Here is a 21080-nt window from a genome sequence, read left to right as displayed (position 1 = left end):
GTGTTTTTTTAATTTACAAAGTACATATTTTTAATAACAGAGCATTCTCTTCCAGTGTCCTCAGTACCGCTCTTTTTAAAATCTTTTTTTTTTTTTAAATACACAGAAATTACAATATTGAATATACAAATGTGATAAAATACTTAAAACGGTGAGGTGGAGGTGGGGAATCAAATTGGCAACCGCAAGAAATTCCTTGTAATTAGGATTATGGTTGTAATAGTAATCCCCCACCCCCCCACCCCCACGTTCATCTGTTTTGGTTTCCTTTAACCCCCTCCTTTTAAGTATATAAAACAGAATGAAAACAACCCCAGGCAACACGATATAATACTCGTTGATACGCCCTCTGCCCATGGTTTTGCGTTCGCAGCTGTGGAGCCCGATCCTAAGTGCAAACTTTCAAAACCCACACGCACACATGCAAGGACTCCAGCCACTAGCCATTTGGCCCTGGACGCCGGTATGAAATTTGAAAATGGAACAAGAGGCAGAGCTGAGAGAAGGGATGGGATGAGTTGCTTTTGACACCCTGGGATGGCAGATGGAGCAGGAGAAAAGAAAGATCTAATCCACAGGGCACAATTCATCCCATGCAAACGTCGTTGAAATGACCAGGAGCCGGTTCATCAATGGGAGGGACTGGCAGCGCCAATTCTGGGATTTGGGAAGACCACAAACACAGGTCCTTTCCTGTAAAGGCCCCTTAAACCTGTCCTAACGTTTTGACTGTAAGCTCTTCGGGGCAGGGGGCCTTTGCCTCTGGGTGGTTTGTGCCAACAGAGGGTGGTGGTGCTCTGGCAACTTGAGCCCCAGCAAATATTTCCACCCTCTAGGGCCAGAGGCAGCTGTTTAGGATTCCTCATTTGCAACAAGCCTTAAAGCACACCCTATTGCAGGGGTCGGCATCCTAAGGCCCATGGTCGTTTAACCGGCCCATGGACCCCCGCCACCCACTAGGCGACATTTTTCCACCCTCGCCGCATCAAGCAGTTGGTCCCGTACCTTTCCCACCCCGACCTAGACACAGTGATCCATGCGACAGTCACCTCCAGGCTTGACTACTGTAATTCGCTCTACGCAGGGCTGCCCTTGAAGCTGTCCCAGAAACTCCAGCGGGTGCAGAATGCTGCAGCGAGGCTCCTCACAGGGTCTCTGCCATGGGAGCATATTCACCCAGTGCTTTTCCAGCTGCACTGGCTCCCGGTGGAGTACAGGGTCAGATTTAAGGTGCTGGTTTTGATCTTTTGATTTTTAAAGTCCTTCGCGGCCTAGGACCCTCGTACCTACAGGACCGCCTCTCCCAGTATGCGCCACGGAGAGCCTCAAGGTCCATAAATAGCAACACCCTAGAGGTCCCGGGCCCTAAGGAAGTTAGATTAGCCTCAACCAGAGCCAGGGCCTTTTCAACACTGGCTCCAGCCTGGTGGAACGCTCTGTCTCTTGAGACCAGGGCCCTGCGGGATCTGATTTCTTTCCGCAGGGCCTGCAAGACAGAGTTGTTCCGCCTGGCCTTTGGCTTAGAATCAGTTTGATTCCCTCCCCCTCTTTCTTTTTCCTTTCCCCTCCTGTGAAGAGGCTGCATTTTAATGTTGTATTTTAATCTTGTTTTTTTTTAAATTGTATTTTAATCAACTTGTTTTTATTATTGGTTGTTAGCCACCCTGAGCCCGGTCTTGGCTGGGGAGGACGGGGTATAAATAAAATTATTATTATTATTATTACTATTATTAGGTTGGTTCCTGTGCGCTGTGCTAAACCAGCGCAGAACAGAGTGGGGACCGCCTTCCACGACGCTGGCTGGCTTCCCATTGGCTGCAGGAGCTTCCTGCAGCCAATGGGAAGCTATGTACGCCTCCACTGTGCCAGAAATAGCATTTGCGCATGTGTGCGTACACACACCAGCCTACTGCGGCGTCTGTGGGACCGTGAACTGGCCCAAGCCACAAAAACTTTGCTGCCCCCTGCCCTGTTGTCTTAGGGAGGGTTGCTTACGGGCAACTGCTTAGCAACACTTTATGAGCACACAGGAAGCAGCAGCAATTTTTTAAAAATTAGCATTAAAAATGTTTAGAAATCTGTCTTCCGTATTTGACAGGGCGTGAAACTGACCCTATGGCAATACCCAGTGCCTTTGTATGTTTTTATGCCCACGTGCTTTTAGGGTGTTTTTCACACAACTCAAAACACCCTTTTGGGTTTCTGCATACGCGTGGCATCAACATTCATGGATTTGGTAAGTTCTCAAATGCATTGCAATTCACACATTTTGAGAAATTCGGTAGCATTCCATTCACACAGGTCCCTCAAAATAGACCCTCGGCAAGATTTCTGGTTTAAGGCTCCTCTTTGAGTGACGGTGTTTTTGGGGGTGTGACGGTGGCATTCCCTTCCTTGGTGGTTGGTTGAGAGGCTCAAAGAGGGTTTTTATTTCTTATTTTTAACAGGAAACCTCTGCTAAGGTAGCCTGCCAAGTGATTTAACCCCCCCCCTCTCGTCTGTATCTATTTAGTATTACACAGTCCCTGTTTTCTTACCAACACTTTAATTTTCTGCTCTGTGGCTCTGCCTCAGTTTCTCAGTCAGTAAAATGGGAACCTATAGCAAAATGACTGAGATGAAAATACGGGACTGTAGCAATAAATTTCCTGTCCAGAAATAAATACTGATGCTATCATCAGGATGAAACAGGAACGTGTTTGCTTGTTTAATAAACTTTGTTTGGCATCTGTCAAAATTCATTATTTCCCCAAGAAAATTGAGTAGCTGATAAAATGTAGTTGAAATGAAACCATGCTGACCTCCCATAATTGGTGCAAGAAGTGGGATATGTCTCATCTAGAAACCTCATACACTTATCCACCATTACACCTAGGGAAGGATCTATAAATTCAATTAAATTGGAAACTCCTCATGTCTGTTTTCCCCCTCCCAGATTGGCATAGCACCTTTTTGTTTTGTTTTGTATAAGCTGTCATCCCCTTTTGTCCAGCTCAGTCTCAGAATTAAAGACTTAGAAAAAGTTTGCACACACAAACTCGCACACATACAGACTAAAGGAAAATAACTTAAAATATGGGGAGCAAGGCAGCCGTGTACCCTGTAAACCGAACCCTGTCTGTGTAAGCATCCCTAGTAAAAGAGCATTACTATATCTTGCACCAAACCATAGTTATCCGACGTTACTTTTCCGGCGTTAAGAAAAACGAGAGCTTTGCCACTTTTTATATATCAAGGGTAGTGTGGTCTGCCAAGACAAGTGCATCCTGGGAAATGTAGTTCCGGTTCCATTCACTCCTAAGATGGATTGCACATCCCATAACGCCCCCAACGTTTACCACTTAAAAGCAAACCAGCAAGTACATAGATTCACATTTCCTTTTTACATTTCTTAAAGCTTCCAACGGGTTACAGAGAAAGCCCTGCGTCCTAAGGAATCTCTAAACCGGTGATTGGTTTTCTGTGTGCAAGAACGAAAGAAAAAGGGATAAATGCTTCGAATCGTCTCTTCTCTGGCTTTGATTTGCTTTCTGTACTTTTCTGCAGTGACCGAGAAAACCACCTAAACTCTCAAGCTAACCTTGGCCTCCAAAAACATCTGGTTCATAGAATTACCAAATGGTAGACTTAGAAACAGGGCCGTCTTACGCATATCCAGCGCCGTGGTGCAAAGATCCCTCTGGCGCCCGCCTTTCCCAGAATTGACCTTTTTTTTAGGGCTGGTGGCTCCTCCGGTGGGGAAGAGGCAGAGGCTGGACGCAGAACCTCCTGCAGTGGCCACGGCAGGCAGCACACCGAGCGAGCGGGCCTGCGCCGAGTGAGCGAGGGCACATGTGCCGCTCCCGCCAAGTGCCGGCTCGGTTTTTTCCCTTTTAGCCTTCTGGTGCCCCGCAGAATTCGGCGCCTGCAGGTGTGATAGGAATTTTGAGGTCTTAGATATATGCTAATGTTCATAACCGCACGTACATAGATCAGCACAGGAAGACCGACCTGAAGCCATTTTGATTCCTAAACTGAGCAAATGTTTTCTCTGCAAGGTCAAAGTGAAAAGCCTCCCCATTGTCTTTTCCTTCACAAATCCTGTCTTAAGGGTATGTCTGTGTTTGAATAGGGTGTGAGCCTGTGACGTGGCCCAGGAACTAAGTACAGTGGTGCCTCGCAAGACGAAAAGAATCCGTTCTGTGATTCTCTTCGTCTAGCAGTTTTTTCGTCTTGCGAAGCAAGCCCATTGACGGATTAGCGGATTAGCGCTATTAGCGTCTTTTAGCGGCTTATCTGCTGATCGGATCAGCTGATAAGCGGCTTAGCGGCTTAGAAAAAGGGGGGGAAGGAAAAAAACCAGCAGGAACTCGCAAGACATTGTCGTCTTGCGTAGCAAGCCCATAGGAGATTCGTTTTGCGAAGCACCTCCAAAACGGAAAACTCTTTCGTCTAGCGAGTTTTCCGTCTTGCGAGGCATTCGTCTTGCGGGGCACCACTGTATTTAACATTACAAAAGACTGGCCAGGCTACCCAGGCAATCCAGACTGGAGATAATCAAGGACAGGAGAAAAACAACATTCAAATTTCTGTTTAGACCGCCTTTTCTGTGATGTAGGTGTGATGTATCTGAGGGGTGGTCTTAGGTTACACCCCTTCTGTGATGTATGCATGATGTTTCTGGGGGTGGTCTTGATCTACAGGGTGGGAATTTCAAAAGTCTTTATAAGGCCTTGCACGCCATTTTTCTGGGTTCCTCCTCTCTCCTGCGGATGAGGGGAGCACCCTGTTGCAACAGATCAATAAAGATCAGGCTGACTAGCTGCTTTGCTTCTCAATATTCTCTGGTTGGCCTCTGTTATTCTCTCCTACCAATAGGGAACCTATGTAAGGACTCTGTATGGGCTCTTGGATACCCCATAAGGGAAAAAGGGCAATTTTTGTTTACAACACAGGCTAAAAGGTAAAAAACCGAGCTGACATTCGGCGGGAGCAGCGCATGCAGCCTTGCTCACTCAGTGCGCTCGTTCGGTGTTCCCCGGACTCTCGCCTGGCACCCTTCAGAATTTGGCGCCCTGGTGCCCTGCGCCGCTAGCCTCAATGGGTAAGACGGGCCTGCTTGGAAGGGACCCAGAAAGTTCATCTCATCCAACCCTGAAATGCAGATTACTCGGGTCAAGTCTTTCTTTTGACTCCCCTTATCAGTTTCTGCAGTGGAAATGTAAAAACGGGAATATGCTTTCGAAATGGCAGTATTCTTCCCCTTTAATTTCCAGTTGAAGAAAACCAGCAATTAACAGATTGGGGGAAATCTTCCCAAATATTTTCTTTTTTCAAAAAAACAACAACAACCAGGTCTGGATCTGATTGTTGACAAGCTAGAAAAGATCTGAGTGCAGATCCTTGTTTTGCCTGGGCTTCTAACACAGCAATGTAGTTTCTGGGCTGAAATCTCGAAGGAACCACCCACACTCAAGTTTTGCACGAAGGAAACCCGCATTTTGCCCTTGAAAGAAATGACGCAAATGGTTGACAATTGCATATCCTGGGTGATTTTGCATAATCCCTACCGTTTTAAAATTTGGGCCAATCGATTTTTATTTTTGCAAGGACTGGGAGGAGGCGGCAGTGGCGTGGCTCGGCAGAGACGCTGAAAAGCCGAGCGATGGAGGGAGAAAGATGGAGAGATCTTTGGACATCTGAAAAGCCCTGATCAGCTCTGTCCTGGCAGCTGGTTTCCATGCATCTAGTGAACATGACTCCATGTCCCCGTCACCCCCGTATCTTTGTAAAACTGGAACTGAAAGCCCAGAGAGCACAGTGAAAGATTGGTGACTTTGGGGAAAGGGAGAGAATGGATAAAGCACTGAGAAAACACCCCTCATTTTCAGAACCAAGGCAGTGGATGGAGGTACAGGAGTCCTTTTTTTACTCCTGCCTTCAAACTCTACAGCCCTCTGCTAGGCATTGGCTACCATCTGGTATGGATACCGGAAGTGCCAACCAGACTACGTACACTGAGGCTGGCAGCTCCAGGACAGCTCGGCTGGGTCAACACTCAGCAACCAGGGCAGCCAAGGATAAACATAAAGCAGAGTTACCTCCTCTGCCCACGCTTAGAATAATCATAATTTAATTTTTATATGTCGCCCATCTGGCTGGGTTGCCCCAGTCACTCTTTCAGCAAATGGCTGCACCTCCTTGGGGTTTTGCCCATAGCTCATTTGGGACGCGGGTGGCGCTGTGGGTTAAACCACAGAGCCTGGGACTTGCCGATCAGAAGGTCGGGGGTTCAAATCCCCACAGGGTGAGCTCCCGTTGCTCGGTCCCTTCTCCTGCCAACCTAGCAGTTCAAAAGCACATCAAAGTGCAAGTAGATAAGTAGGTACCACTCCAGCGGGAAGGTAAATGGCGTTTTCGTGTGCTGCTCTGGTTCGCCAGAAGCGGCTTAGTCTTGCTGGCCACATGACCTGGAAGCTGAACGCCAGCTCCCTCGGCCAGTAAAGCGAGATGAGTGCTGCAATCCCAGAGTCTGTCACGACTGGACCATTAGGGTCAGGGGTCCCTTTACCTTTTACATTTGTCCCCTGGCTTGAGTGGTACAGCTTAGGGGGACCCTAGGAAGCTGCCTGCTGGAGCCTGGTCAGTTAGGACAAATGTGGGGCACTGCCCCCAACTTTGGCCTGCCCTCCAGCTGCCTACAATTGTCACTTAAAACCACTTCCTCAGCCTCAGGGTTGCCCTTGTAGAACACAGCAGGGAGGTCAAAACTAGAGTTAGCTGCCTCTGCCTGTCTTTGGCTCTGGCGCCCCCTACTGTTGTCCTCCTTGCTTTCTACCCTACCAGTTTCCACAGGCTCCAGTGAAGCTGTCTTATATCACCAGACCATCAATCTCTGCCAGTGGCTCCTCGGGGTTTTGGGAACGGCTTCATACTTGGGCGGTGCCAGGGAGTGAACCTGGGATCTTTTGCCTGCTGAACAGGTGCTCTCCCACTGACCTCAGCCCTCTGCACTGCTTTTGTGGCGTCCGGCGTGACCCACCAAGCCAGACACAGCCTGAAGCAGGAAGCCAGGGTGTCAGATCAAACTCCGGGCTGGGCTCAGTTGTGAGCTGTTGTTTTGAAGAATCGCACTAGCCGTGTTTCTCAAATGTGGGTGCCCCAGCTGTTGCTGGACTACAACTCCCATCATCCCTAGCTAGAAGGACCAGTGGTCATGGATGATGGGAGCCGGTCAAACCTGCTGCCATTTGACAAACCTGCTGCCATTTGACTACAACTCCCATCATCCCTAGCTAGAAGGACCAGTGGTCATGGGTGATGGGAGTTGTAGTCAAATGGCAGCAAGTTTGGCCAAGGCTGCCTAGAGCAAGGACAAAGGCCGGAGCCCTCCAGATGTTTCTGGAGAACATCTCCCATCCTTCCTAGCCACGCTGACTGAGCCTGACAGGAAATGGGGTCCTGGTTTTTCATCTGCTCCTTTAGAAACAAGAGATCTGAGGCAGGAAAGTAGGGCTGCCTCTGAAATCTGCTCCCCGGAAAAAAAAAGAGTTTCACTGCAAGCTGGGGCCCAGCAAAGCAAACCTCTCCCACAGGAGAGAAATCTCCCAGGACATTTCTGAGCACAGTTCGAAGTGCTGGCGCTGACCTTTAAAGCCCTAAAAGGCCTCGACCCAGTATACCTGAAGGAGCATCTCCAACCCCATCACTCGGCCCGGACACTGAAGTCCAGCTCCGAGGGCCTTCTGGCGGTTCCCTCACTGCGAGAAGTGAGGTTGCAGGGAACCAGACAGAGGGCCTTCTCGGTGGTGGCACCCGCCAAGTGGAACGCTCTCCCGTCAGATGTCAAGGAAATAAGCACCTGACTTTTGGAAAACACCTGAAGGCAGCCCTGTAACGGGAAGCTTTTAATGTCTGGTGCCTTATTACGTTTTTAATATTTTGTCGGAAGCCGCCCAGAGTGGCTGGGGCAAACCAGTCAGATGAGCAGCATATACTGTAAATAATAAATTGTTATTGTTATGAATATAGACGCCATAGGCCAGCCTATGCTAACCTGAAGAGCCTTTCAGATCTTTTGGACGACAGCTTCCATCAGCCTCAACCATCATAGGTCAAAACAACCCATAAGGACATAGATTTTGTGTGTGTGTGTGTGTGTTTAGCTCATACTAAGTGATTGGGAGTGGGTTTTGGGGGTGACAGTGGCGAAGAAGTAGATGAAAGTTCAGCTGCCCTCAAAGCACATCCCTCTCCAAGATGAATCCAGCCTCGCCTCCCGTTTATGGAACCCTACATGAAAATGGGTACAGGGAGTGTTGTTGTTGAGCAGCTGGGAGTGCCCCCCCACTCCAAATACACAGGGGGTGGGCTGCCTCTGGCTTGGTGGAATCAAAACTGCCTAGGCCTGCCTCTTCCCCCCTCAAAATCTGTAGCAGTTCTGCAAACACGAGGCCGATTTCAAAGACGCTGCGGGTACCACTCATCTACGAAAATGGGGGGCAGTCTGAGAGTCAGCAGGCAGACACCAGTCCCTTTTCTTACAGTGTCTTCATTCACTTCTCTCTTCCGTATTAAAGCAGCTCCTTTTCTTTTCTTAAGTCCCCATGAGTTGTTGTTTTTTTAAGGTCCCACCAAACCAGCTACCTTCTGCAAAACAGCACCCAACCACCGGGCAGGCGAGATGTCCCCACAGCCGTTCCCTCCTTAACCACGCCACACGCTGCGGGGAAAATAAGGGTTTCCAAAAAGAGAGAGGGCACAAATGAAAGGGGATTCCGCCAGCCAGCCTGGGGGCACAATGCAGACACCCCCTTTCCCCCCTAAAGTGTCCTAAGAAGAGCAGGGGAAAGGAGAGGGAATCGGGGAGGAGCAGGCCCCTGTTAAGCAAACCTCCGGCAAGTTGCCTGCCGCCTCGGCGGCCAAAACCCTTGTGCCCTGCGCCGAACCCCTCCGGGGGCTTCCTCACCGCACCGCCTTGTGCCTGCCGCCGCAGCAGCCGCAGTGCTCGCCGCACGTGTGGCAGGCGTGGAGGGGCAGGTAGCAGCACATGCAGGGGACGACGAGGGAGAGGGTGACGAGGGCCATCCAGCGGATGCAGAAGTGTGGGTGCCCGGTGTCGCAGGAGCAGGGGTCCGAGTACTCTCCTTCGGAGTCCGACATGCAGTGATACAGCATGCTCTCCGCACACCACATGCAGGTGAACTGGTAGACGCAGCGGCCGATGGGGTCGGGGGCGTCCTGGCACTGCCCGCGCCCGTTCTCCTCGTGGTTAAAGACGTCCCGGCAGTAGACGCAGCGGGAGGGCACGGTGTCCTCCTCCACGCCCGGCGCGCCGGGGGGTGCCTGCTGCTGCTGCTGCTCCTTCAGGGGCTTGTGCCGCGGCGGCGAGGGGGCGCCGTGGATGTGGCAGGACGGCGAGGCCTTGGGGTCCTTGAGCCGTCCTTCGGCCCCGGGGGGCAAGCAGTACTCTTTCTCCCGCGGAGACTTGCCGCCACCGCCACCGCCTCCCTTCTCGAAGTGGACGCACATGTCGATTTTGTCCGGGTCCATCTGCCGCTTCTGAACCACCGCCCGGCGGTAGTCTTCGTAGCCTTTGGTTACCCAGAGCTCTTTGCAAGGGGTGATGCTCTCCAGCTCCTCTTCGTCGGGGAGCATCAGCTGTTGCAAGGTCTGGGTCTGCACCTGCAGAAGGGGGCAGAAAGGACACAGGTGTGGTCATCGCACAGCCGAAGCAGGGCGGAGAAACCCTGCCAATAGCACTTAAAATGCAAACTCCCTAAAAGCATGTGGCTCTCAAACTGTTTTCCTCCGCGCCACACTTTCAGGATCAAAATTTGCGAGTGCCACACCAAATTTTTTTTATTAAGAATTGGGAAACACAAAATAAGCCAAAGAAAGGAATTGGAACATACTTGCATATGTGGTGGGAGTGCGGAAAGATTAAATAATTCTGGGACATCATTTATAATGAGTTAAACAAAAAATGTTCACGCTCCCATTCACTAAAAGACTTTCTTATTAGGGATCATGACAACGGAAGTCAAGAAGAAGGTTAGACTACTATTCACGCATGCCACAACTGCTGCCAGGATTCTAACTGTAAAAAATTGGAAAAGCGAAACCATCCCCTCCAAAATCGAATGGCAGACCGAATTGGTAGAATACCTACAGTTAGGAAGGATAACCGGGTTAGTGAAAGGAAACTTGATACAAGATGTTAATAAAGAATGGATAGTAAACAAAGAATATCTCAAAGGTTACGGTGATAACAAAAGCTTTATGGCAGATATTGAATGAGTTTTGTAACGTAAGGTATTATCCGAGGAAACTAGAATCAAAACGGAGAAATTTTTTTTCAGGAAACTGTAAAAAAACTAATCTCAAAATAATACAACGGGTACTGTCAGAAGGTTCTTTTTTAATTGTAAATAAAGCCATCTTCTATTTCTTTTCTCTTTTTTCTTTTTCCTCTATATTCTTTTGTATATTTATAATTTGTAATGTCTGAAATGTAATGTTTTATATTGTATGTATTTTAATATTTCTGTATAATAAAGGTTGATTTATTTATTTTTTAAAAAGAAAGCCACTCTTAGCAGTGCTTGATTTGTAACAGAGAACACAACTGCTTTATAATATGGTCACAGGACATACAGAAAATATAAAACAGTGCAGGCAACCTAAGAACAGGAATCATACCCAAACATAATTATAAACAAGCCTCTTGCATACGTACATTAAGTATGTATATAAACTCAATGAGAAGTGTGAGCTTGCTTGCAATCTCATTTATCTTAGTTCTAACTCGAGGCAAAAAGACTCATCTCCTTGTCAGCACAGAGATGCCTTTCTCTTCTCCGATCTTTCATACTGTCAGAGTTGAAAAGCCCTGCTCACGACAACATGCCGTGCAGAACTGTGGAATGCTCTGGGAATATCTATGCGCATTCTGCAATTTTAAAAATCGTTTTGATACTATTCTACAGAGGTACCTCGGGTTGTTGTTAGTCGCCCTGAGCCTGGCTTCGGCTTGGGAGGGCAGGATATAAATAAAATTTATTATTTATTATTAACTACTTGATTCGTTCCGGAGGTCCGTTCTTAACCTGAAACTGTTCTTAACCTGAAGCACCACTTTAGCTAATGGGGCCTCCTGCTGCTGCAGCGCCGCCGGAGCACGATTTCTGTTCTCATCCTGAAGCAAAGTTCTTCACCTGAGTTACTATTTCTGGGTTAGCGGAGTCTGTAACCTGAAGCATATGTAACCCGAGGTACCACTGTATACCTCACTGCACTGAATTGTCTGAATGTTTCTTTCGATTGTCCTTGAATCGGAAAGGTTTTAATGGTGGTGGTGGTTGTTTTCCCTGTAATTTCATTGGAAGACGCCAGCCCAGTTAGATGGACAGGGTCTAAGAAAGAATGAATACAGCGGTACCTCAGGTTACAGTCGCTTCAGGTTACAGATGCTTCAGGTTACAGACTCCACTAACCCAGAAATAGTGCTTCAGATTAAGAACTTTGCTTCAGGATGAGGACAGAAATCGTGCAGTGGCAGTGTGGCGGCAGCATTAACTAAAGTGGTGCTTCAGGTTAAGAACAGTTTCAGGTTAAGAACAGACTTCCAGAGCGAATTAAGTTCTTAACCCGAGGTACCACTGCAATTACATAAATAAATAGTTTGAAGAGACCATATAACACCGGTCTTGAAAGACCTACATTGGCTCCCTGTACATTTCCAAGCACAATTCAAAGTGTTGGTGCTGACCTTTAAAGCCCTAAACAGTCTCGGTCCAGTATATCTGAAGGCGTGTCTCCACCCCAGTCATTCAGCCCAGACACTGAGGTCCAGCGCTGAGGGCCTTCTGGCGGTTCCCTCCCTGCGAGAAGCCAAGTTACAGGGAACCAGGCAGAGGGCCTTCTTGGTAGTGGCGCCTGCCCTGTGGAACAGCCTCCCACCAGATGTCAAAGAGAACAACAACTACCAGACTTTTAGAAGAAATCTGAAGGCAGCGCCCTGTTTAGGGAAGCTTTTAATGTTTGATGTATTATAGTATTTTAATATTTTTTTGGAAGCCGCCCAGAGTGGCTGGGGAAGCCCAGCCAGATGGGCAGGGTATAAATAATAGATGATGATGATGATGATGATGATGATGATTACTCCTCACAGCAGCAAGGGCTCCTCAAAATAACCACATCTGATAACCCAGAAACCCAAGAGACAACCCCAGCCCCAGACACGTACCTGCCCGCTAGAAGTTGCTCCCTGCGCCGTGCTGAAGGAGAACTCTTCGGAGACTGGGGACCGCAAGTAGCAGCTGGAGGAGGACTCACTGGTGACGATGGTGATGGGTTTGGGCAGCATTTCCTTGCGGCTGTTTGACGAGGACTCGCTGTCCGTGTGGACCTAGAAAGAGAGAAAGAGAGTCGGCGGAGTCCCACAGTACCCCTTGGTGCAGGCCATGGGTAGGCAAACTAAGGCCCGGGGGCCGGATCCGGCCCAATCGCCTTCTCAATCCAGCCCGCGAATGGTCTGGGAATCAGCATGTTTTTACATGAGTGGATCACTGCCTTGCCATGGCGAAGGGGCCTGAATAACTCAGAGAAGCTATGAACTATGCTAAGCAGGGCACCCAAGATGAACAGGTCATAGTGGAGAGTTGCTGAATGCCGAAGAATTGATGCTTTTGAATTCTGGTGCTGGAGGAGACTCTTGAGAGTCCCATGGACTGCAAGAAGATCAAACCTATCCATTCTTAAGGAAATCAGCCCTGAGTGCTCACTGGAAGGACAGATCCTGAAGCTGAGGCTCCAGTACTTTGGCCACCTCATGAGAAGAGAAGACTCCCTGGAAAAGACCCTGATGTTGGGAAAAATGGAGGGCACAAGGAGAAGGGGACGACAGAGGACAAGATAATTGGACAGTGTTCTGGAAGCTACCAGCATGAGTTTGATCAAACTGCGGGAGACAGTGGAAGACAGGAGTTCCTGGCGTGCTCTGGTCCAGGGGGTCACGAAGAGTCGGACACGACTAAACAACAACAAGAATGTGTTAAGATATTCCGTTCCACCTTAAAAAAAACAGGCTGTTGTGTGTCACATGCCTGTTAATATTCCAGCACAGCTTGCTGGGAACTTTCGTTTGTGTATAGCTGTCAGGGGTTCAGGAGCAGAGACGCAGAAAAGGGAGGAAGCAGAGAGCGAGGGGGAGGAATCCGAAGGGAAAATGAGTGATGATGACGACCCGAGATCTCCAAGCCTAAGCAGTGAGTCAGAGGACTCCCAAAAGGGAGCCCCAGTGAGCAGAGCAAGGGGGGGATCCGGGGGGACACCCCAGGAGGAAGGGAACAGAGGAGATTCAGAGAGCAGCAGCTGGAAGTCGGGACCCACGCTCATAACTGAGGGCGGCAGCAGCTGGAAGTCGGGACCCACGCTCAAGACTGAGAGCAGCAGGGAGGAAGGTAGCCAGGCATCGGGTTCCGGAGGCTGTCAGCAGGAGGGAGGGCACGAGTCAGGGGTGGTCACGCCCTCCTCAGAGAGCGAGGCAACGGTTAAGAGGAAAATAGAGAGTTGGGCGCGCGCGCCAAGTTCAAATGCAGCGGAAGCTGGAGCAGTAAGCAGCCCGGAGAGTGAGCCAGGTCCTAAAGCCCGCCGCAAGGAGGCAGAAGGATCAGGGGGGTCAGCGTCAGAGGAGAGTAGAAGGGAGGAGGCCCAGGGGGGCAGAAGGACCCAGAGACGTAGGGAGAGGCGAAGGAGGTGGAGCAAGGCTAGGGTATTAAGCTGGTGTGCAAGAGGCGGGGACTCAGACGGGTCTTCGCCGACCTAGGGCAGAAGGTGTAGAGCTGCACGCTGCAGTTCGGAAATGAAACCTGTAACTTAATAAAGACTCTTATAAAGTGAACGCTGGCGGACTTGGTCCTATGTGAGCTGGGACTTGGTGGCAGCTCTGACAGTAAGACCCGTCTCTTAAAAAGCTTCGGACACCTGATATCTCGCAGCGGAGAGAGAGGCAGCTGGAGGAGGGGATCGGTGTTTGGGAGCAAGCTCACGACGGTTAGCAGAGATGACGGAAGCAGAGAAAGTTGCAGCGCTGCAACAGGCAGTTACCCAATTGAACGCGGAGGTACTGGCATCCCAGAAGAGGGAGGAGGATGCGGCAGCCGCCTACAGAGATCTCCACGCCAGGTTTGAAGCATGGGTTAAACACGGGCAGCCAGGACCCAGACCGGAGGGGGTTGGGTTGGCACGGAGAGCAGGAGGGCTTGTGGCTCACTTCGATGGGAATTTACAACAGTACCCCAATTTTCGAGCAGACGTAATGTGCGCACTGCAACTGCTGGCAAAAGACTTTAGAGATGAGGAAGAGAAAGTGGGGTTCATACTATCCCATTTGCATGGGGATGCTAAAGCGTGGCTACGCAATTTGTGGAGGGTTCCAGAATGCATCCGGTGTTCCACAGGTCGGTGCTCACTCCCTACAAGGCACCTCACAGATTCCAGGAGCCAGGGACGGCACCGAGTCCGTTCCGGGAGCGGACGGAGACGCGAGGGGTGACGCAGCAAGACCCCATCAACGAGGTCACGGAGATTTTGGACTCCAGATGGGGAGAAGAGGGAGTCGAATACCTCCTAGCCAGAGAGGGCACCCGGGCCAGCGCCAATAGCTGGGTGCCAGACTACGCTTTGGAGGAACCCCTGCTCAAGGACGAGTTTCATGCCCTTTTCCCACACAGACCCATGCCAGCGAGCTTCTTCGACGACTGGCTGTTCACGCCCACACTTTCTTCCAGCACGTTCCATGGATTCGACTCGGACGGGGAACCCGCACTGAGCACCCGTTCCCCAGAAGGATCGCCGGCGGGTTCGGCGTCAGACACCTCGTATTGGTGGGACGATCGACCGGAGGAGCAATGGCGCCGGAAGTGGCTGGAGATGCCAGGTCGAGCGACCGACGCAGAGACTGACATGGACGTGTTCGGGGAGGACCTTGGGTTCGAGCACGGCGGTACAGAGATGGAAGCGGAACAGGTCAACGTCGGCGACCGAGAGGAGGAAGACTCGGAGGTCTTCAGTTGGCGGCCAACCACGGGGAGCGAACTGTATCCGGCATTCCCTCCCGTGATGATGGAGCACCCAGCACCCACACCTGAAAGCGGGGAGGGGGGAAGGGGGGGCTTCGAGGGGGGGATGGATGTCAGGGGTTCAGGAGCAGAGACGCAGAGAAGGGAGGAAGCAGAGAGCGAGGGGGAGGAATCCGAAGGGAAAATGAGTGATGATGACGACCCGAGATCTCCAAGCCTAAGCAGTGAGTCAGAGGACTCCCAAAAGGGAGCCCCAGTGAGCAGAGCAAGGGGGGGATCCGGGGGGACACCCCAGGAGGAAGGGAACAGAGGAGATTCAGAGAGCAGCAGCTGGAAGTCGGGACCCACGCTCATAACTGAGGGCGGCAGCAGCTGGAAGTCGGGACCCACGCTCAAGACTGAGAGCAGCAGGGAGGAAGGTAGCCAGGCATCGGGTTCCGGAGGCTGTCAGCAGGAGGGAGGGCACGAGTCAGGGGTGGTCACGCCCTCCTCAGAGAGCGAGGCAACGGTTAAGAGGAAAATAGAGAGTTGGGCGCGCGCGCCAAGTTCAAATGCAGCGGAAGCTGGAGCAGTAAGCAGCCCGGAGAGTGAGCCAGGTCCTAAAGCCCGCCGCAAGGAGGCAGAAGGATCAGGGGGGTCAGCGTCAGAGGAGAGTAGAAGGGAGGAGGCCCAGGGGGGCAGAAGGACCCAGAGACGTAGGGAGAGGCGAAGGAGGTGGAGCAAGGCTAGGGTATTAAGCTGGTGTGCAAGAGGCGGGGACTCAGACGGGTCTTCGCCGACCTAGGGCAGAAGGTGTAGAGCTGCACGCTGCAGTTCGGAAATGAAACCTGTAACTTAATAAAGACTCTTATAAAGTGAACGCTGGCGGACTTGGTCCTATGTGAGCTGGGACTTGGTGGCAGCTCTGACAATAGCTTTTGCTTATGGTTTTTGCTTGGACATGAAGGGGAGAAGACATGTTTTCCCCTTTGTCCTGATGCTGAATAAAAGGCCTGTAAATACGCTTTAGACAGCCTCCATCTGCCCTTCTGTTGCGAAGAGTTTTATTCTCTGTTGGCTTGCATGCTCAGCTTCTGAAGGTTTCTGAAGCTCGAGTCACAGTTACATGCTGAACCAAAGACTGGACATCGCCCGGCTGCCGGCTGGTGGGCTGGAGCCAGCTGGGGGCCTGCCAATTGCCCCATTTCCTTGGATGCATCCCAACAGAATGTGCCCTTTTATTTAAAATGCATCTCTGGGTTATTTGTGGGGCAACCCCTTAAGGGTTTTCAACACAAAACCTATTTCCCAACTCCTGTACGCTGCAAATGTCTGGCATAATGGGGACCTGCCAAAGCTAGATGGCTTTCAGGCAAAATTTCTACAATCTCTGCTGCAGGTACCCAACTGTGTCCCCAACTCCATACTTCTGTTAGAAGCTGGTGAATGCCCAATTTCAACTAAAGCGTGGTGGGCTGCCCTAAAACATTGGCTCAGGATTTCAGTGTTGATCTTGAGGAATTTGTCAGCAAATGGCAGAAAACCATGGCTAAAAAAGCCACCTCTATTGGTCTCTCACCCCCCCAACTGTATTACCTGGGTTATGAAGGTGCCCTAAAGATGTTAAAGCAAAGATGATGGGATAATGCACACAGTGACTTGCGATCTCGATCACACACAGTCTGTAGTCCGTTGGCAGTAGGAGTACAATATGGGCATGTCTTTAAGTTAACATCTTACATTAAAAACCTGACAGTACCAAACTACTGAAGGCTTTTCACCAAAGCCAGACTAAACGTCTTTCCTTCTGCAGCGTTGGATGGCAGGTTGAGAGGAGTTCCCTACCAGGGCAGACTTTGCTCGTGTGCTCAAGACATCGATTCCATAAAACATATTTTGTTGCACTGTGCAAAATATGAGCAAGCCAGGGCTGAACTGATATTACCCTTGCTGGTACCTTTCCTGGGAAAATCAGAGGCTCACTATGTCAGGTTCCTACTGGAAGACTGGACAAACGCTAGAACATTAGCAGTGGCAAAGTTTTTATCGGTGGTTGCAAGAACCAATGATCCCTATATTCTGAACAAAATGCTTGTTTAACCTGGAGGTAGGCTGTATGAATTGTGTATTGCTTTGTAATGATTTGTTGGGTCTCTGGACTGTAATAAAGATTGATGATTGATTGATTGATTGATTGTGGGGCATAGGAATTCGTTTTTTTCCTTCTCTTTCAAAATATAGTCTGGCCCCCCACAAGGTCTGAGGGACAGTGGACCGGCCCCCTGCTGAAAAAGTTTGCTGTCCAGACATTGGCTTCTCCTCCCAGTTGCCTGGCCCACAGTGCCCCTACTGGCATGGAGGTGGCTTGCAGCCAAACTGCGGCTCATGTTAGACGCCTGTTTCTGATGTCCAAAAGCTCAGTCCCCGTCGAGAGGCACGCAGGGTGTGCAAAACTTCAGTTATTTATTTAAATCCGTTGCACTACTGCAACATTGTGGCACTCAAGGTGGAGTATGTGGGTTCACTTCCCATTTTATCATTACGACAACCCTGTGAGAGCTGGGCTGAGAGAGAGAGAGTGAGTGAGTGAGTGAGTGAGTGAGCGGTCAAAGCTCACCCAATATGTTTCATGGGTTTCTGTCCATCTGGCCTAGCTGGCATTAGAGTCAGCCCACTCCCCCCAAAAAAACCCCCCCCAGCTTTCCAAATTTTCAGCAGGAAACGGACATGCTCCTGCAAACCCTTCGTTGGTAATCATGAGGGAAAGAATCTTGATTCAATTTGATTCCCTCCCCCTCTTTCTTTTTTCCTTTCCCCTCCTGTGATGTAACTCCTATTTGGGGACTTCCCTGGCTTTTTTCTGGCCCACGTAGGACCAGTCTGGATAGTTAGCCAGACGTTTTTATCCCCAAAAAAGTGTTTGAGTTTCCACTGAAATGAGGCTGCATTTTAATGCTTTAATGTTGTATTTTAATCTTGTTTTTTAAGCTGTATTTCAATCAATTGTTTTTATATTTGGTGTTAGCCGCCCTGAGCCCGGTCTTGGCTGGGGAAGGTGGGGTATAAATAAAATTTATTATTATTATTATTATTATTATTATTATTATTATTATTATTATTATGGAAAGCCAAACCAAAACATGCAATCTGGGATTTCCTGGGATGTTCATGAGATTATAAGAAGAGCTGCGCAGGATCGGGTCCATCTTGTGCAGCAAGCACTCCCTTGTGCAGATTTTGGGTTGCACCCAACTAAATTAGATACAGAGTAGACCCAGTGAAACTAATGGAGCTAAGCTCCTGCAAAGGGAGTAAGGCGCTCTGCACACACTCAGAGGTGCCGCACATGAAATGTCAGGAAACTGCTTACGGCAAGAGCTTCGTCTGTCCCATTGGCATCGTCCTGGGAGGAGGAGGTAGAGGAAGGTGAGAGGGAACCTGAGAGAATGAAAACAGAGGGGTAAAAGTTACGCCACCAAAAAGTCACACACACCCCATTTTAAACAGCAAAGCTTCAGCTAGGCTGCAAATAGTACCATGCACTCTAGAGCAGGATGGATAAAAATTATTTTTAGAAAATCAATTATTATTATTTTTAAATTGGATTTTTAAAATAAAATGCTTTTGGAGGAAAAAATATCTTTCTAAAGATGGTTTTCTATTTAAGTTACATTACAGCCCAAAGCCTATTCATCAGGAAATAATCGTTTGTTTTAAGTTTTTCAGGTGTGCTTAAGTTTGTTGTTTTTTAAATTGTTTAACCACCTCAGTTAACAAACATGGATACATATGCTACAATGTTATTGTTTTAGTTAAATAAATTGTTATTAAGGAAATGATTATTTTTCTCTTTCCAAAAAAGTACAGTAGAAAAGTTTTCCAAATATAAACAGTTAACTTATTAAACCTCGCCATAATTTCAAAATTATTTGTCTATGTATTTCTAATCGTATAGCCAAATGAGTAATTTGATAAAAGTGTAAAAACTACTCTGAAACTTTGTTATTCTGAAAATGAAACCTTCATCTGGTTGTAAATATTAAAATTATACCAGCAAAAATGAATCTTTCTGTAAAAAAAAAAAAAGGATTTAAATCAAGCCTTACCAACTAGTGATTTAAATTAAAAATCGATTTGGACCTCAGTGTCCAGGCTGAATGATGGGGGGTGGAGATGCTCCTTCAGGTATACTGAGCCGAAGCCGTTTAGGGCTTTAAAGGTCAGCACCAACACTTTGAATTGTGCTCGGAAACGTACTGGGAGCCAATGCAGATCTCTCAGGACCGGTGTTACATGGTCTCGGCGACCGCTCCCAGTCACCAGTCTAGCTGCTGCATTCTGGATTAGTTGTAGTTTCTGGGTCACCTTCAAAGGTAGCCCCACGTAGAGCGTATTGCAGTAGTCCAAGCGGGAGATAACCAGAGCATGCACCACTCTGGTGAGACAGTCTGCGGGCAGGTAGGGTCTCATCCTGCGTACCAGATGGAGCTGATAAACAGCTGCCCTGGACACAGAATTGGCCTGCGCTTCCATGGACAGCTGTGAGTCCAAAATGACTCCCAGGCTGCGCACCTGGTCCTTCAGGGGCACAGTTACCCCATTCAGGACCAGGGAATCCTCCACACCTCCAGACACTCACGCAGGACATTCACTGCCTTCACTGGTTCTGATTTGAAAGAGAGGTAGAGCTTGGCTCAAATTTGTGTTGGAAATGTAAGGAAAAAGAAGGGACTTTTTATCATATGTGGTGGGACTCTAGCAAAATTTAAATGTTTTGGGAAATGATATATAATGAGTTAAAAAAAGTTTCATTTAACATTTGTGAAAAAGCCCGAAGCTTTCTTATTAGGGATTGTGGGAAAAGACCTGGCAAAGAAATTAAAAAATATTTTTATGGACGCGACAAGGGCGGCAAGAGTTTTAATAGCACAAGGCTGGAAGAATGAGGAAATCCCGACAAAAGAACTGTGGCAAGAAAAACTGATGGACTATGCGGAATTGGCAAAATTGACAGAAAGATGTGTTGAGAAACCAGAGAAAGGAGCTGAGAGATGTGGACGATGTATTTTTGTTAAAATTATTGTGTTGAAATTTTTAATTAAAAAAAATTAAAAAGAAAAAAGAAAGAGTGGTAGACCTGGGTATCATCCTCACATTGATGAACACCCAGCCCAAACCCCCTGATGATCTCTCCTAGCCGCTTCATGTAGATGTTAAAAAACATGGGGTGAGTGCATAGTGTGAGAAACCTGGCAAGCAGCACTGATGCCCCCGACTCTTGCCCACCATTCTGCCCCCTCACCTTCAGCAATCTCCTCCAGGGCAGCTTGCACCCCTCTCTCGAAGGCCACGGCGTCGGCAGGGCTCTGGAAAGTGAGCCCAAACTTGTTGTCTCCGACTTTCCAGTGGTGGAAAATGGGGTTCACCTTGTTGTAGACGAGGTCCCTCTTCAGAGCACACTCCAAGATGGTCTGCCGTAGGGAAAGAAGGGGGTTGAGGGGCAACAGCAGCCACCCAAGGTCAAAGGCTGGGAAAGAGGGGAGAAAGGGCTGGATTCGCCCCAAATCTGCATCTGCCCTGCCCCTTGAAGTGGGAGGCTGTGACCCTGTAAGCAAAAGACCCTCTCCAAACAAAGATAGCAGGACCTCGCAACCCGCAATTGCCATCGAAGGCCCTATTCTGTGTGCCACTTCCGCTGGAGGTTCTGAGGGCGGCGACACGACAGCAGGCCTTTTCAGTGGTGGCACCTCGCTTGTGGAATGCTCTCCCTGGGAAGGCTCGCCTGGTGCCAGATCTTTAGGGGACCAAAATGCATTTAGTTTTTGCCAGGCCTTTGGCTTTGACTTATGTGCAGCCCCTTTCAGCGGGTGGGATGGTTTCACAGAGCTACTATTTCCAGAGGGGTGTATGGGGCGTTAGAGGAAGAATAGTACCTCTGAGGGGGACACACGTTGTGCTCCTTCTGGGGTACTTTGGTCCCCACCCTGCACTCAGCTCTCACCTGTGGCTCACACCCTGGGAACATCTTCAACAGGGAGG

General features: G+C 49.2%; 1 protein-coding gene across 4 annotated transcripts in view; it reads right to left on the bottom strand.

The window, feature by feature from the left end:
• Window positions 1–8129: 8129 nt before the first annotated feature.
• SPRED3 (sprouty related EVH1 domain containing 3) overlaps window positions 8130–21080 on the bottom strand; it is a 44335-nt gene continuing 31384 nt past the window's right edge. For all 4 annotated transcript variants that reach the window (XM_082231248.1, XM_082231249.1, XM_082231250.1 and 1 more), the window contains exons 3-6: window positions 20344–20512; window positions 18412–18479; window positions 12227–12388; window positions 8130–9663 (exon numbers count right to left, since the gene is read on the bottom strand). In XM_082231248.1, the coding sequence (XP_082087374.1) occupies window positions 8944–9663; window positions 12227–12388; window positions 18412–18479; window positions 20344–20512 (1119 nt within the window). In that variant the 3' untranslated portion in view covers window positions 8130–8943. The remainder of the gene's footprint in view (window positions 9664–12226; window positions 12389–18411; window positions 18480–20343; window positions 20513–21080) is intronic.

The sequence above is a fragment of the Podarcis vaucheri genome (genome assembly GCF_965113315.1).
Source record: "Podarcis vaucheri genome assembly, chromosome: 7".
NCBI lineage: Eukaryota > Metazoa > Chordata > Lepidosauria > Squamata > Lacertidae > Podarcis > Podarcis vaucheri.
The sequence above is the reverse complement of the archived record's forward strand: the minus strand, read 5'-3'. Positions and strand labels throughout refer to the sequence as shown.